Source organism: Hyla sarda, chromosome 2 (assembly GCF_029499605.1).
Source record: "Hyla sarda isolate aHylSar1 chromosome 2, aHylSar1.hap1, whole genome shotgun sequence".
Classification (NCBI taxonomy): domain Eukaryota; kingdom Metazoa; phylum Chordata; class Amphibia; order Anura; family Hylidae; genus Hyla; species Hyla sarda.
Window position 1 is genome coordinate 77,283,974 of NC_079190.1, and position 15,252 is coordinate 77,299,225.

Genomic DNA, 15,252 nt, shown 5'->3' on the forward strand with positions numbered 1-15,252 from the left:
ATGGGTGTAGGGTGTCAGCAGGGCTGGCTCCAGGAATGGTGGTTGATGCAAACAGCTGATTAGACAATCATTTGCTTTCATCCCGTTTAAAGCCATACAATAAGCCTTACACCTGAGTGATAAGAATGGAGGTGAGCTACAGTTCCTGTTACCTCCTATCGTAAAGCCATAAAACCAGCCCCTGCGGTGTTGGACACAATGGACAACGAATCATCCTGTCAGCCCAGCAAGGTGAGGTTCTCGAGAAACTTGGATGGACATCTGTCAACACAATATGGGACAACAAAGAGGATCCCCCACTCAAGAATACATCAAAGAACAACTGATTGCAATGCAAATAAACCACCTACAGGACACAATTCAACAACCTTGAACTGTTCTGGTTGGCCATGGAGATGTCTTGGGATGGGCAATGTATGGGTTATGTGTGTGGATGACATACATTATTTATATATGTTACATTTAAGATGATGAGCTAGGAAGGGGGCAGGAAGTGCTCTCTCGATCACCTTCCCGTCTTCCTTGCACCCCTATCCCTTAATTTGTTAAGTTCCCCTTTGTATTTATATGTATAGCTTGTAATAAACCCCTATAAAAATATTCAGTTGTCCTCCATTAGTAAGGCACCCCAAAACAAAGCAGTTTCTACAGGTATCGTCCCATGCAGAAATTTCGGGACTATTAAAATATACTACTGTTAATTAAACCAAACGGTCAATGGTGTAAACATGAAAAATTACTGCTTTATGGTCACATCACTTAACAGAACAAAAAAAATGCCCTCATACAGCCCTGTGTACGGAAAAATAAAGTGTTATAGGGGTCAGAAAAAAAGAATTTTTAGCAAACAAATTTTTGTACAAAAAGATAATTAAAAAAAGTAGTGAAATAAAACCTATATAAATAGGGTATTTTAATAATCGTATGAACCTACACTATTAAGTTATGTATAATTTTTTACCAAAAAGTGTACTGCATAGACACGGATTCTCTCCCCCCCCCCCCCCCCCCCCCCCAAATATTGCTAAATGGCAGTGCTTTTATTTCCCTTCAATTTTGCCCCAAAATAATTTTGTATTCATAGTAGATTGGGGGTAAAATGAGTAATGTCAAAGTACAATTGGTGGTGCAAAAAACAAGCCCTCAGGTGGCAAAGGTGTCATTGTTATTACAAAGTAAACAGGGGTCAAAAGGGCTTCAAAAAGCACAGAAGTCCATTTGGCTCCATGCCTCAGATTTATATGAAAACCCTCTGAAGTGTGTGTAAATATGTGTCCAAATGAAAATACACTGTATACTTATTCAGAAGAATTCAGAAGTGGTACAATTTGTTTTAAGACATAGAAACAGTTTTCAAACTGTTTTAATTTGCAAATACTTTTACATTTAGAAAAGTATTCAATTTTATAATGTTAATGCCTTCACAACAGTCTGTACATAAAAAAGCATTTTGGTAAGAGCAATATTTAGGGAAAATATTTTAGTTTTAAAAGGGGTACTCTGGAAAATTATAAAAAAAAAAAAAAAAAAAAAAAAAAAAAAATGTTTAAATCACCTGATGCCAGAAAGTTAAAAAGATTTGTAAATTACTTCTATTTAAAGATCTTTATCCTTTCTGCACTTAGCTGCTGTATGCTCCACAGGAAGTTCTTTTCCGTCTGACCACAGGGCTCTCTGCTGACACCTCTGGCCGTGTCAGGAACTGTCCAGAGCAGGATAGGTTTGCTATGGGGATTTGCTCCTGCTATGGACAGTTCCTGACGCGAACAGAGGTGTCAGCAGAGAGCATGGGGTCAGACAGAAAATAACTATACAACTTCCTTTGTAGTATACAGCAGCTGATAAGGACTGGAATGATTAAGATTTTTAATTAGAAGTAATTTACAAGCCTGTATAACTTTCTGGCACCAGTTGATAAAAACAAAAAAACTTTTTTTCCACCGAAGTACCCCTTTAAAAATGAGAGTGAGTGTCAAGTTATGTAGACAAAAAGAACATTAACTTTCTTTAGCAAAAGTCAGTTGAGGGGCACCATCTGCATTTCCATTGGCCGTTGATGGTGTTTGTGTCAACACATCATCATTAATCTGTTCGAGTTGTGGCGATGTCCTTGCTGACTGGACTTGATTCTAAAAAAAAAAAAAAAAAAATATGGAGAAAGATTTTAGAGAAAGTTTTAGTCAGATTCTCTCCTCACACAGACCACAAACATTGTCTCTTCCAACTGAATTGGCTTGGCCATACAGAAAACCTGCCCAGCCAACAGACCACAGGAAGAAGTTTATTTATGCTCCTGCTTGAAACCAGCAGCTACAACAAGCTACAAGCCTTGATTCAGGGCAATGGCCATTGTTATTCCAGGAGCATAGCGTGTGATTGTCTTTAACAGAAGGGTACCAATGGGATTTTTGACCATCCTTTTGCATCAGTTATGTCTGTTTTTACTAATGTCCACACATCTCTCATCAGTTAGGCTTTTTAACATCCGTTTTTTGTACTGAGCATGTTCAGACAAGCTTTACAAAGAAAGGTTAAAAACCTGGGGGGGGGGGGGGGGGGGAGATAACGGATGATAACAGATCAGGTTTTTGTTAAGAAAAAAAACATTAAAAATAACGGATGACAGTCATCAGTTATCACCCGTCATTACCAGTTACATCCTTTTTTTATTATCAGGTTTTTAATCTTTCTTTGTAAAGCTGTACTGAGCATGTTCAGTACAAAAAAATGGATATTAAAAACCCAAACTGATGAAATGTGTTTTTTTTTTAACATTCGGTTCCCATAGACTTGAATGTTAAATTTTAACGTCCGTTTTTTCACCACTTTTTTGGCCGAACCAAAAATTAGTGCATGCACAGTCTTTTGCGTCGGCAAAAATAACTGACCCTAGTAAAAACGGACATAACTGATGAAAAAATCCCATTGACATGAATGGGATTTTTTCCGGCCGTTTTCAGGACTTTTTGGCGGGAGTAATAAGGGAGGGTTTTTTCCTCTCTTACACACACACACGTAGTGTGAAATGGGCCATATACAGACATGGACACAACTGTTGGTTACCTTCTGTTAAAAGACAATCAAACGTAAAGGGGTACTACAGTGGAAAAAAAAAAATTCTAAAAAAAAAAAAATCAACTGGTGCCAGAAAGTTATTCAGATTTTTAAATTACTTCTATTAAAAAAAATCTTAATCATTCCAGTACTTATTAGCTGCAGTATGAGCCACAGCACTTTTTTTTTCCCTTTCTGTCTAACCACAGTGCTCTCAGACAAAGAGGTTTGCTATGGGGATTTGCTCCTACTCTGGACAGTTCCTAAAATGGACAGAGGCGTCAGCAGAGAGCACTGTGGTCAGACCGAAAAGAAATTCCTGTGGAGCAGTTGATTAGTACTGGAAGGATTAAGATTTTTAAATAGAAGTAATTTACAAATCTGTAACTTTTTGGCACCAGTGGATTAAAAAAAAATATATATAAAATGAAAATTGTTTCCCAGTGGAGTACCCCTTTAAAGTTAGGGGTTGTACTACGGCTGTATGGAATGCTGCTTAGAACTGGAAATACAGTTTTTGTGATAGGTCTCCTATAATACTCATTCCAGGGTTTTCAGACCGATTTTCCTTCTAAGGCAGTGATTCCCAAAACTACAACCCCCAGGTTTTTAAACAGCAGTTGGCTGTCCAGGCATGCTGGGAGTTGTAGTTTTGCAAAAGCTGGGGGCACCCTAGTTGGAAAACACTGTTCTAAGGTATACACAAGAATGTCACTGAATAATTTCTTATCCCATTGACTTCTCACAGATGACTAAAAGGTATGTTTAGAACAGCGGAAGGGTCAGTGATATTACATAATACTAGTACATACCTGTCCCACAGATCCCACCAAGGAGTCTGCTGTCAGAAGAGTTTCATTTACAGGGGTCTGCTCAGCATCATCAAGTATTTCAAATGGTGTTTTTGAAACATCATTCAAAGCCATGTCAACAGTAGGATCAAAGAGGAGAGGAGACGGAGGACACTGCATGCCATCACCTACAACATCAAGGTCCTAAGGAAGGAAATAAGTTGTTAACCCTACAAAAACTATTTTTCCATCAATGTGACAATTGTAAATTCCCCCTTGTAACCACTGAACTTACATCACTGAACTCAAGAGGCAAGCTCTCAGAAGGCTGCAGCTCAGCCGCGCTCAGGTACAGCTCCATAGGAGCCACATCCATTGCTTCTGGCACAGGCAGTACTGGCTCAGACTTGTACATTGGTGACGGTAAACTGTAGTGAAGAGGACAGCAGGGCTCCTCAGACAGGCTCACTGGAAGGGGTTTGTTACAAGGAACTTCTTCGGATCCCGCACACATTTTGAAGAGAACTTGGTTACTGTCTTGACAAATATCTGGAAACACTGAATTAAGGCTTTTCTTACACTTTTTTATTTTTTTTTAAAATAGAACAAATTCTCTTTTTCATATTGAGCACTTATATAGAGTGAACATGCATAGGAACATAAAATGTTTAGGCAGATAACCATTTGGCCCATCTAGTCTGCCCAATAATCTGAATACTATAAATATTCCCTGGCCCTATCTTATATGAAGGATAGCCTTATCCCATGCATGTTTAAACTTCATTGTATTTGCAGCGACCCCTTTTTAAATCTCCTCTCCTCCTTTACCGTGTTGATTCCCTTTATGTATCACCTCTGTCTCTTCTTTCTTCCAAGCTTTACATGTTAAGGTCCTTTAACCTTTCCTGGTAAGTTTTATCCTGCAGTCCATGTACTAGTTTAGTATCTCCTCTGAATGCTCTCTAGAGAGCATCTATATCCTTCTGGAGATACGGCTTCCAGTACTGCGTACGATACTTTTAAAAAGCTTAAAATGGGTACTCCAACCCTAGACATCTTATCCCTTGTCCAAAAGGATAGGGGATAAGATGCCTGATCACTGGGATCCAGCTGCTGGGACTCCCACGATCCCTGGGTCAGTACTGTGGTGTTTAGGATGTCACACCGCGCCCCCTCCATTCATGTCTATGGCTAGCAAATAGCTGTCATGCCCCCTCCCTAGACCTGAATGGAGGGGGCATGATGGCTGTGGTTGCCCATCATCGAGAGGGAGTTCGATCCGTGAACCAGATGACTGGGGTGCCGCGACTGAGATTGGGGGGGGTCCCATAAGCTGCATCCCCCGCGATCACTTTTTATAATTTTAGTTATACTTTTTCCCATACAACATTTTTTTATAAACCACCTTCCCCTTAACCTTTTTGAGCCTGCATTATAGGAACCAAGTTTTAATATACAAAATCCATAGCCTCATATCTTCAACAACAGACTTTTCCTTCAATTCCACATTCGATCCATCACACCCACACATAAAATTTCTTTTAGACACCGCTATCACAGTTGATTGATGGCGTACACTTAAAAAAAAAATACCAAATTCCAAAATTGTGCATTTTTTGTCACTTCATATACCATAAAAATATTAATAAAAAGCAATCAAAAAGTCCCATCAAAACAAAAAGGGTACCTATAAAAACTACAGATGCTCTCATACCACCCCGTACACGGAAAAATTAAAAAAGTTATGGGGATCATAAGATGCCAATTTTAAACATACTGATTTTGGTACATGTAGTTTAAAAAAATTTTAAGTATTAAAATAAAACCTACATAACTTGGGTATCCTTGTAACCTTATGGACCTAAAGAACATACATAAGGGGTAATTTTTACAAAATATTGCACTGCGTAAAAATGGGAACTCCCAAAAGTTATAAAATGGAATTTTTTTGTGCATTTCACCCCACAAATAAATTTTTTGGTTTCGCCGCAGGTTATATTCTAAAATAAGTGATGTCATTGCAAAGGACAATTGGTGACGCAGAAAACAAGCCCTTATATGGGTGTGTAGGTGCAAAATTGAAAGAGTTATGATTTTTAGAAAAGAAGGAGGAAAAAGCGAAAATGCAAAAACAAAAATTTGCTGAGTCCTTAAAGGAGAACTCCAGACCATAAAAATTGTCCCCCATAGTGCCGGCAGTAAAAAAATAAAGATGTACATACCTTTCTCCGCTCCCCCGGAGCCTCCAGTAACCGGCTCCGCCGCATCCACTTCCTGGTTGCCGGTGGTCGGATGAATCAGCCAATCACCAGCCGCAGCGCAGTCCGACTCGGCCGGCGATAGGCTGAGCGGCAGTGTGAAAACGCTTCAGGACACCAAATTCTTCACTACACCGGCACCTGCGGCTGAAAACGTCACACTGCCGCTTAGCCTATCGCCGGCCGCGTCGGACTGCGCTGCGGCTGGTGATTGGCCGATTCATCCGACCACCGGCAACCAGGAAGTGGATTGCGGCGGAGACCGGAGCCGGTTACCGGAGGCCCGGGGAGGTATGTACATCTTTCTTTTTTTATTGCCGACACTATGGGGGACAAATTTTATGGTCTGGAGTACTCCTTTAAGGTGAAAAAGGAGATTTGTTTACTTACCGTAAAATCTCTCTCGGAGGATCCATTGGGGGACACAGACTGTGGATGTATGCTGCTGTCTCTAGGAGGTGTGACACTATGGTAATAAAAAAAAGTCAGCTCCTCCCAGCAGGATATACCCGCCTTCAGGCTCTGAGCTAATCAGTTTAAGTTCCAGAGCAATAGGAGGAGACCAACAGGTCAAAGAAAAACCCAAAACTGTCCGAGAACCAGAAGAAAAAACATAACTGAACACACGCTCGGACAGACAACCAAAAGGAAAATCCCAAAAAGGGTAGGAGTTGTGTCCCCCAATGGATCCTTCGAGAAAGATTTTACGGTAAGTAAACAAAAATCTCCTTTTCTCTATCGGCTCCATTGGGGGGACACAGACCGTGGGACGTACCAAAGCAGTCCCTTGGGTGGGCAGATAAGTAATCAGGTGGACGGCCGATCCACTGCCGCCTGCAACACTTTACGACCCAGACTAGCATCAGCCGATGCGAAAGTATGAACTCTGTAAAAATCGAGAAAGTGTGCAAAGACGACCAGGTAGCCGCTTTGCAAATCTGCGAGGCCGAGGCTCTATTCTGGAGAGCCCAGGATGCCCCAACAGAACGGGTAGAATGAGTCACAACTCTGAAAGGAGGAATCTTCCCCTTACAGCGATAGGCTTCCGAAATGACGGACCAAATCCACCGAGAAATGGTGGCCTTGGAAGCAGGTTGTCCCTTGCGACGACCTTCCGTAAGGACGAAAAAGGAATCACACTGATGAAACGAAGAAGTGATGGAGAGAAGACCGAACAGCCCGAACTACATCCAGCTTGTGTAGTAAGCATTCCTTAGGATGAGAAGGACAAAAGGACGGGAGGACCACCTTAGGCAAAAAGAAAGGATCTGACCGGAAAACGACTTTGTCCTGGTGGATCACCAGAAACTGAGAACGGCAGGAAAGAGCTGCCAGTTCAGACACCCTCCGGATGGAGGTGATAGCAACAAGAAACGCCACTTTCCAAGAAAGGAGGCGGAGAGACACCTCTAAGGGGCTCAAAGGGTGCACCCTGGAGGTCACTCAGAACCAAATTCAAGTCCCAAGGGGGAGAGGGTGACCGATAAGGAGGAACAGCGTGCGCCACTCCTTGCAGGAAGGTCCGGACATGAGAATTAGAAGCCAGGGGCCACCGGAAAAGAACAGCAAGGGCCGAAACCTGACCTTTAAGGGAACAGAGAGACAACCACAGTTCCAACCCCGACTGCAAAAAGGAGAGAAGACGGGGAACCGAGAAGGTTACCGGGGAGAAGACCTGAGCTTCACACCAACGAAAATAAGACCGCCAAGTACGGTGGTAAATTCTTGCGGAGGAGGGCTTATGAGCCTTGAGCATGGTGTGAATGACTTGGGAAGAGAACCCGCGGGCCCTCAAAACCGCGGTCTCAACCGCCACGCCCTCAAATGCAGCAACTGTAAATTGGGGTGACCCTGAGAGAGTAGGTCAGGGCGGAGCGGAAGTTGCAGTGGAGCGTCGTCCAGGAGCCTGACTACGTCGGCATACCACAACCTTCGGGGACAATCTGGAGCTACCAGAATGGCGGGGACGTCCTCTGCCTTGAGCTTCCTCAGCACCCTGGGAAGGAGCGGAAGAGGAGGGAACAGATAGGGTAGGGCAAACCCCGCCCAAGGAATCACTAGGGTGTCCACGGCCAGAGCCTGAGGGTCCAGGGAGGCGAAGAGGTCCACGTCCAAAATGCCCCAGAGGTTGCAGAGCTGCGCGAAGACCTCCTGATGAAGAGACCACTCGCCTGGGTCGGGTGAGGACCGACTGAGGAAGTCCGCTTCCCAGTTGAGCACTCCCGGAATGTGAATCACCGAAATGGCCGGAACCTTGCTCTCTGCCCAGGTGAGAATCTTGGTCACCTCAGCCATGGCTGCCGAGCTGCGAGTGCCGCCCTGGCGATTTATGTACGCCACGGCCGTGGCGTTGTCCGACTGAACGCGGACAGGACGGGACTCCCAATGAAGAAGACAAAGAAGAATCGCCCGTAATTCCAATATGTTTATCGGAAGAAGGGTCTCCGGGGGAGACCAGAGTCCCTGAACCGTCCAATCCCTGAACACGCTGCCCCAGCCCAACAGGCTGGCATCCCTTGTAACAACCTGCCAGTGAAAGGGAAGAAACGACCGCTCTTGGAGAAGAAGGGGGGAGCGGAGCACCAGAGCAGAGACTGATGGACCCTGCGAGGGAGAACAATCCGACGATCGAGGGACAGAGGAGACCTGTCCCATCGAGAGAGAATCGCCAGTTGAAGGGGGCGGTAATGAAACTGGGCAAAGGGTACGGCCTCCATAGTTGCCACCATCCGACCCAGGACTTCCATACAAGTGCGGATGGAGACTGATACCTGGGTCCGAAGGGACCCCCAACCGGAGCGTCAGACGTTTGTCCGGCGGAAGACAAATTCGGGTCGAGGCAGTGTCGAATCGAAGTCCCAGAAAGGTTAGAGACTGGGTAGGATGGAGAACTGACTTGTCCCGGTTGACCATCCACCCGAAGAGAGTCAGAGTGTGGAGAGCGACGTCCAGATTCTCCAGAGTCTGGGCTCTGGTTGGAGCCTTGATGAGAAGGTCATCCAGATAGGGTATCACCGAGATTCCCCCTCGACCGTAACAGGCCCATCACTGGCGCAAGGATCTTTGTAAAGACCCGAGGAGCCGTGGCTAGACCACAGGGGAGGGCTACGAATTGAAAGTGCCCCACCGGAACCGCAAAACGGAGGTACCGATGATGGCCCGGAAATATTGGCACATGGAGGTAGGCATCCTTGATGTTCACCAATGAAAGGAACTCTCCTTGTTCCAGGGACACCACCACCGAACGGAGAGATTCCATTCTGAAGTGGCGGATGAGAAGGTGACTGTTGAGACGCTTGGTCTAGGATTGGTCCCACAGAACCGTCCTTCTTGGGGACCACAAGAAGATTTGAATAGAAACCCCGAAAACGTTCCCCTGGAGGAAAGGGGACAATAACCCCCTGGAGAAGCAGAGACTGGAGAGCCGCTCGAAATTGCTTCGCCAGAGGAGGAGTACGGGGGACCCGGGATCGAAAAAAAAGAAATCCCTCGGATGGGAGGCGAATTCGATCCGGTAACCGTTGGACACCACGTCCCTGACCCAAGAGTCCTGAATGTGTGAGGTCCAGGTGTCTCGGGAAAAACAAGAGACGACCTCCCACCCGAAAAGAAACTGCGGGTGGGGGGCCTCACTTCATGCAGAAGTGGGTTTGCGGTTGCCCAATTTGGGCGCAAAACGGCCGGACCGGTTGGAGTCAGACTTCCAAGACGGGCGTGCCCAGAACGAGGGAGCCTTCTTGTACCGCGAGGGCGCCTGCCCGGACCCTTTACTGGGGCCAGAGGTCCGAAAGGAAAGGGACTTCCTTTGGGAAGTAGGGCGAGCCTTATTTTGAGGTAGCAAGGAACTCTTACCTCCCGTTGCCTCAGAGATAATCTCATCAAGGCGTTTGCCAAAAAGACGGCCACCCGTAAAGGGAAGCTCAGTGAGAGACCATTTGGAAGCGGCATCCGCATTCCAAGCTTTAAGCCACAGAGCGACGGAGAGCCGCTAGGTGACCCACAGCAAAGGCAGAACAACAGGCTGACTGCATCGAAGCTGCGCACAGAAAGTCCCCAGCTTTAGCGCATTGGAGAGCCAGAGCAGATAGAGCCTCTGGGGGGGGGGGGGGGGGGGGGGATCTCGCTAAGATATCCTGATGGAGCTTTTGGCTCCACTTCGACAGGGCCTTGGACACCCATGTCAAGGCAAAGATGGGAAGAAGAGAAGAGCAAGCTGCTTCAGAAGCGAACTTTTCTAAAGATTCTACCTTCTTGTATGTGCGATCCTTGAAGGCAGCGGCAGAGTAGTTGCCTTAGAGATCCGGGAGATTAGTGGATCCACTGAGGGAGGGGAAACCAAAGCTACAAAGTCCTTGTCAAATGGATAACGTTTTTGAATTGTCTTGATTCCCGTGAACCTCTTGTCTGGATGTTTCCATGCGAATTCCAGAATGACGTCAAAGTCAGCGTGAGAGCTGAACCTTTGAGGTGCTGGCTTAGTACGATAAAAGGATACTCCTGGATTGACATCCAAAGATCCTGGGTCCTCCAAGTGAAAGGTGTCTCTTATGGCTGTCACCAATGAGTTCACCGTTGCAATTGAGCCTGAGCGGTCCTCTGAGTCAGATGCCGGCTCGGAAGCCTCGTCCACCTCACCAGGGGAATGTGAATGAGTAGAGGCAGTCCTGGAGGGGGGCAACCCAGACCGGGTACGCGGCTCTGGCGTGGCAGAGCGGCGACTCCGAGAACGTCCTCTGGAGGAGAGACATTTGTGCCAGGATGATAGAAGGGGGGGGGGGGGGGCGGGACCCGCGAGGGGAACGCTCACGTCTATCTGAAGACTCAATGGAAGAGTCAGACGAGGCACCCCTAGCACGCTTGTGAGAACGTGAAGTATGAGGAGACGAGGAGCAGGCCCTCTCAGAGGTCCTGCGCAGGGAAGACCCCTTCAAGGCGGACACCACTTCCCGGGAGGCCTCAGCCACCGAACGGGAGACTTGGGTCAAGTCAGCCATATACTGGGTCAGGGAAAAAACCCAGGCTGGAGGAGCGGCTGAACCCACCGGGACCGAAGGGGCATCAGGGGGTCTGGGGGAGCAGTGGAGCAGGCAGGGCAAGTGGGCTCAGCAGAGCCAGACATCTTGGTATTACAGTGCTTACAGATATAATAAGTCACTGAAGTTCCAGGTTTCTGTTTAGAGGGAGGAACAGCCCTGGGTACGGACATAATGTGGGAAAAAGGAGACAGGAACTTTCTCACCCTAGTCTGTGTCCCCTGTCAGCTGCAGTGAGGAGAACTCGCTCCGTGCAGCCAGAGATACTGAACAAGCCAGCCAATAGGAAGGGAGGGGCGTGCCTGAAGCAAGGCACACAGTAACAGACCCCTTCACACTGAAAACCGCGCCCACGGCGCTGATTGGAGGCTGCTTCGCGCCTCAGAGCTCCCAGCCCTGTGGGCGGAGCTACAGACTGGCCGAGAAGAACTGTCATGGCGCCCGCTCCTTGTCCCGAGCGCCACGTCTAGCCGCATATGCGCTCGGGGGAAGAGCGGGCGGCCTAAACGCCGGCAGAGACGGCCGGCATAAGTGAAAGTAAGCCGGCACTGAAGCGCCCGTCTCGTAGCAGCGCCGCGGCTTGTCAGCCGCATATAAGGCGCTGCTGGCAAAACGAAAGTAAGCCGGCGCTGACAGCGCCCAGCCCGAAAACATCGCCACGGCTGACAGCCACATATAAGGCGCTGAACGTAGTTGCACCAAACACACACACACCATAAGTAAAGTGTCCCGTAATACATGCCCCCTCAGGTGCCACTGCTCCCCCAGAATAAAGTGCAGCCCTTGTATAAGCCAGCCCCATAACCTGAAGGTGGGCCAAAAACAGGGGGTCTCCAGAGGTTGCGAGTACGTACCTATGGAGAAAAAGGGGGGTACTTACCTCAGTCAGAAGAACTTACCTAATGGAGTCTTCAGTCAGCTTTTTGTCCCTGCATCACGCCTAGCTGCTATGCGCGAGCGAGGCGAGCAGAGAAATAGGGGGCCCCGGACCCATGAGGTACCAACCCAGATGCTGACTGTTGGCGAGGGGGGGGGTGAACAGCGCATATACGCAATTTCGGTGCCCCCTTACTCGCAATGGGGAAACAGGGAACCAGAGTGAGTCCCTGAGCCCCCACCTGAAAACAGAAAAGAAAAAGGAATAAAAAAAAAAAAAAAAACTAACACGTCCCTTTACTAGGAAAAAAAAAAATTAAAAATCAGAAGACCTGGTCTGGAGAATCCAGACCATGTCCACCTCCTTCAGACACTAAGCTTAAACTGACTAGCTCAGAGCCTGAAGGCGGGTATATCCTGCTGGGAGGAGCTGACTTTTTATTACCATAGTGTCACACCTCCTAGAGACAGCAGCATACACCCACAGTCTGTGTCCCCCAATGGAGCCGATAGAGAAATGGGCTATAAGGGGTCAAGAGAAAGTTTTAGTCAGATTCCCTCCTCACACGGACCAAAAAACATTGTCTCTTCCAACTGAATTGGCTTGGCCATACAGAAAACCTGCCCAGCCAACAGACCACAGGAAGAAGTTTATTTATGCTCCTGCTTGAAACCAGCAGCTACAACAAGCTACAAGCCTTGATTCAGGGCAATGGTTGTTGTTCTAGGTTATAAAAAGTTTTGTATGTCTAGATGCCTACACCTACAGATTGACATACAGACAATTGTTGGTCCTCTTATATTAACAAAAAACCAAAATGCTCCCTAAATTTACTTGAAACAGTAATAATGGATAACATGTACTGAAAATTAAGACATTGCTTTTGAATTGTGGTTTAACAGAATCATTTTGTATAACATCATAATTAAACTGTCTGGAATAGAATAATGGTCCCTTGAAGTTGATGTTTTGTTGAACAACCTTTTGTAACTCTGACACTTCTAGGCTTGTCTACAAGTATCTTGGCCCTCTCCTAAGATACTGCTCCAGCTGTCTGCATGTTTCAGCTCCTTCAACAGATGTTCAATAGGATTCAGATCAGGGCTCAAGAAATACCACTTAAAAGGGTACCTCTCATCAAATAAACTTTTGATATATTTTAGATTAATGAATGTTGAATAACTTTCCAATAGCATGTTAATGAAAAATATGCTTCTTTCTATTGTATTTTTCCCGATCAGTCCTGTCAGCAAGCATTTCTGACTCATGCTGGAGTCCTAAACACTCAGAGCTGCCAGCCTGCTTTATTCACAGCCAAACAGGCTGTGAACAAAGCAGGCTGGCAGCTCTGAGTGTTCTCCTTTGTGAACAAAGCAGACTGACCAACTCGTAGTGTTTAGGACTCCAGCATGAGTCTGAAATGCTTGCTGCCAAGACTGGTAGGGAGACCCCTAGTGGTCATTTCTTCAAAGTGGAAAATTAAATAGAAAGAAGCATATTTTTTAATAACATGCAATTGTAAAATTATTCTGCATACATTAATCTATAATATATCAAAAGTTTTTTTGATGAGAGGTACACTTTAAGAATAATCCAATGTCCTGCTTTTAACAATTTTTTGGATGTTTTTAGCTGTTTTTTTTTTTGGGGGGGGGAGGGGGTCTTTATCCTGTTGGAGGACCTGTGACAGACCAAGCTTTCTGACACAGGGCAGCATTTCATTCATTTGTTTTATTGGACACTAGCTGAGTACCCGGCGCTGCCCGTATTTTTTTCTACCTAATGCTTGTGGGGGAGGAAAAGCAACAAAAGGAGGAAGCTTTTGTTCTCAAATCCTAACCCCATATCCCGACCCCAAATCCCCACCTCATATCCTGCTCTAATATCTCGACCTCATATCCTTTACTCAGGTGGTTCTGAGTTGTGGTAAAGATATTTTAAGCTGAACATAAAAGGGGTGTGGCTTAAATGGTGGGCGTGTCTTTGCAAGATGAGGCATGGAATGCGGGGAGTGTGTAGCTTACCAGCCTGACTTACTCCATAAGCTCCGCATCTCCTGGTAAAAAAGGTACCAGAAGTCCAATATACTTGCATGGAACTTGAAACAAAAAACCCCATCCTTCACCTATGGAGGTAGATTAGGGTTAATTTAACTATTATATATTTTTGACATATAATTAACATGTGACTAAGTAGTAGTGAAATATCTGCAGCCATAGTAAAGTTATGTGGGAACATACATTTCCCATAGATTTGAATTGGACTTTAAACAAAACCTGACCCTCGCAAATGGGGGTAGGTTAGAGTAAATTAACTATCCTATATTTTTGTGGACATATAACATGTGACCAAGTATTATCGAAATATCTCCAGCCGTTTGGAAGTTATACAGTAACATATTTCCCATAGACTTCTATGGGACTTTAAACGAAAACTCCTCCCCTCGCAAATAGGGGTGGGTAAGGGTTAAATTACCTATCCTATGTTTGTTGTTGACATCTAAGTAACATGTGTGCCAAGTTTCATGTTAATATCTTGAGTCGTTTGGAAGTGATGCTGGAACATACACAAACACACTATGAGATATATTATAAAATCTCTCTCTCTCTCTCTATATGATAAGACAACTGATCATGGAGGGTCCGGCCACAGGGACCCCCGCCCCACCACCCCCACGTGATCTCTGAGCGAAAATATTTAAAGGGGTTCTCCTCCCCTAAACAATACCTTATGCAAATGACCCTCCAAATGGCTGCTGAAGAAATGCCCAGTGGCCAAGTGTTCTGCATTCTTGGTGGCAGCCCATCCCATGTAGGCTTAATTGACACCCAACACCTCTTATACTTGACCCAGCTAATTGTTTAAAAAAATAAATTCATAAATATCCTACAAGTGAAAGGATACGTGACAAGCAGTGTCTGCTCATAGGAAGGCTTGGATTAGAGCAACGTACATCTTCAACAAAGGCAAGGCAACGTTGACTTGATCTTGTCGTGTGAGCCTGCATTATGGGAACCAAGTTTTAGTGTACAAATAGCAATCAAAATGACAATCACACTATATCAACAGATATGCACATTAAGATTAAAGGGGTTTTCCAGGACATTTGGATTGATTGCCTACCTACAATGAATTGCTGATTGGCAGGGCACTGACACTCGACACACATAATATGATAGGCCAGAAGTCCAGCTCTGTTCATTTAGTGGCAGGTGCTAAGTAACTGCAGCTTGGCTCCC

At 45.8% G+C, this 15,252-nt stretch overlaps 1 protein-coding gene and 2 non-coding genes across 4 annotated transcripts in view; all 3 read right to left on the reverse strand.

Moving 5' to 3' along the window:
* Positions 1 to 1,014: 1,014 nt before the first annotated feature.
* Positions 1,015 to 15,252, reverse strand: part of KANSL2 (KAT8 regulatory NSL complex subunit 2) — a 28,059-nt gene continuing 13,821 nt past the window's right edge. For both annotated transcript variants that reach the window (XM_056562156.1, XM_056562157.1), the window contains exons 7-10: positions 14,918 to 15,014; positions 4,141 to 4,394; positions 3,867 to 4,049; positions 1,015 to 2,129 (exon numbers count right to left, since the gene is read on the reverse strand). In XM_056562156.1, coding sequence (XP_056418131.1) covers positions 1,998 to 2,129; positions 3,867 to 4,049; positions 4,141 to 4,394; positions 14,918 to 15,014 — 666 coding nt within the window. In that variant the 3' untranslated portion in view covers positions 1,015 to 1,997. The remainder of the gene's footprint in view (positions 2,130 to 3,866; positions 4,050 to 4,140; positions 4,395 to 14,917; positions 15,015 to 15,252) is intronic.
* Positions 2,210 to 2,344, reverse strand: LOC130359762 (small nucleolar RNA SNORA2/SNORA34 family). The gene has a single exon (XR_008890444.1). It is a non-coding gene; the product is annotated as a small nucleolar RNA SNORA2/SNORA34 family (small nucleolar RNA).
* Positions 12,592 to 12,726, reverse strand: LOC130359763 (small nucleolar RNA SNORA2/SNORA34 family). Its single transcript, XR_008890445.1, has one exon. It is a non-coding gene; the product is annotated as a small nucleolar RNA SNORA2/SNORA34 family (small nucleolar RNA).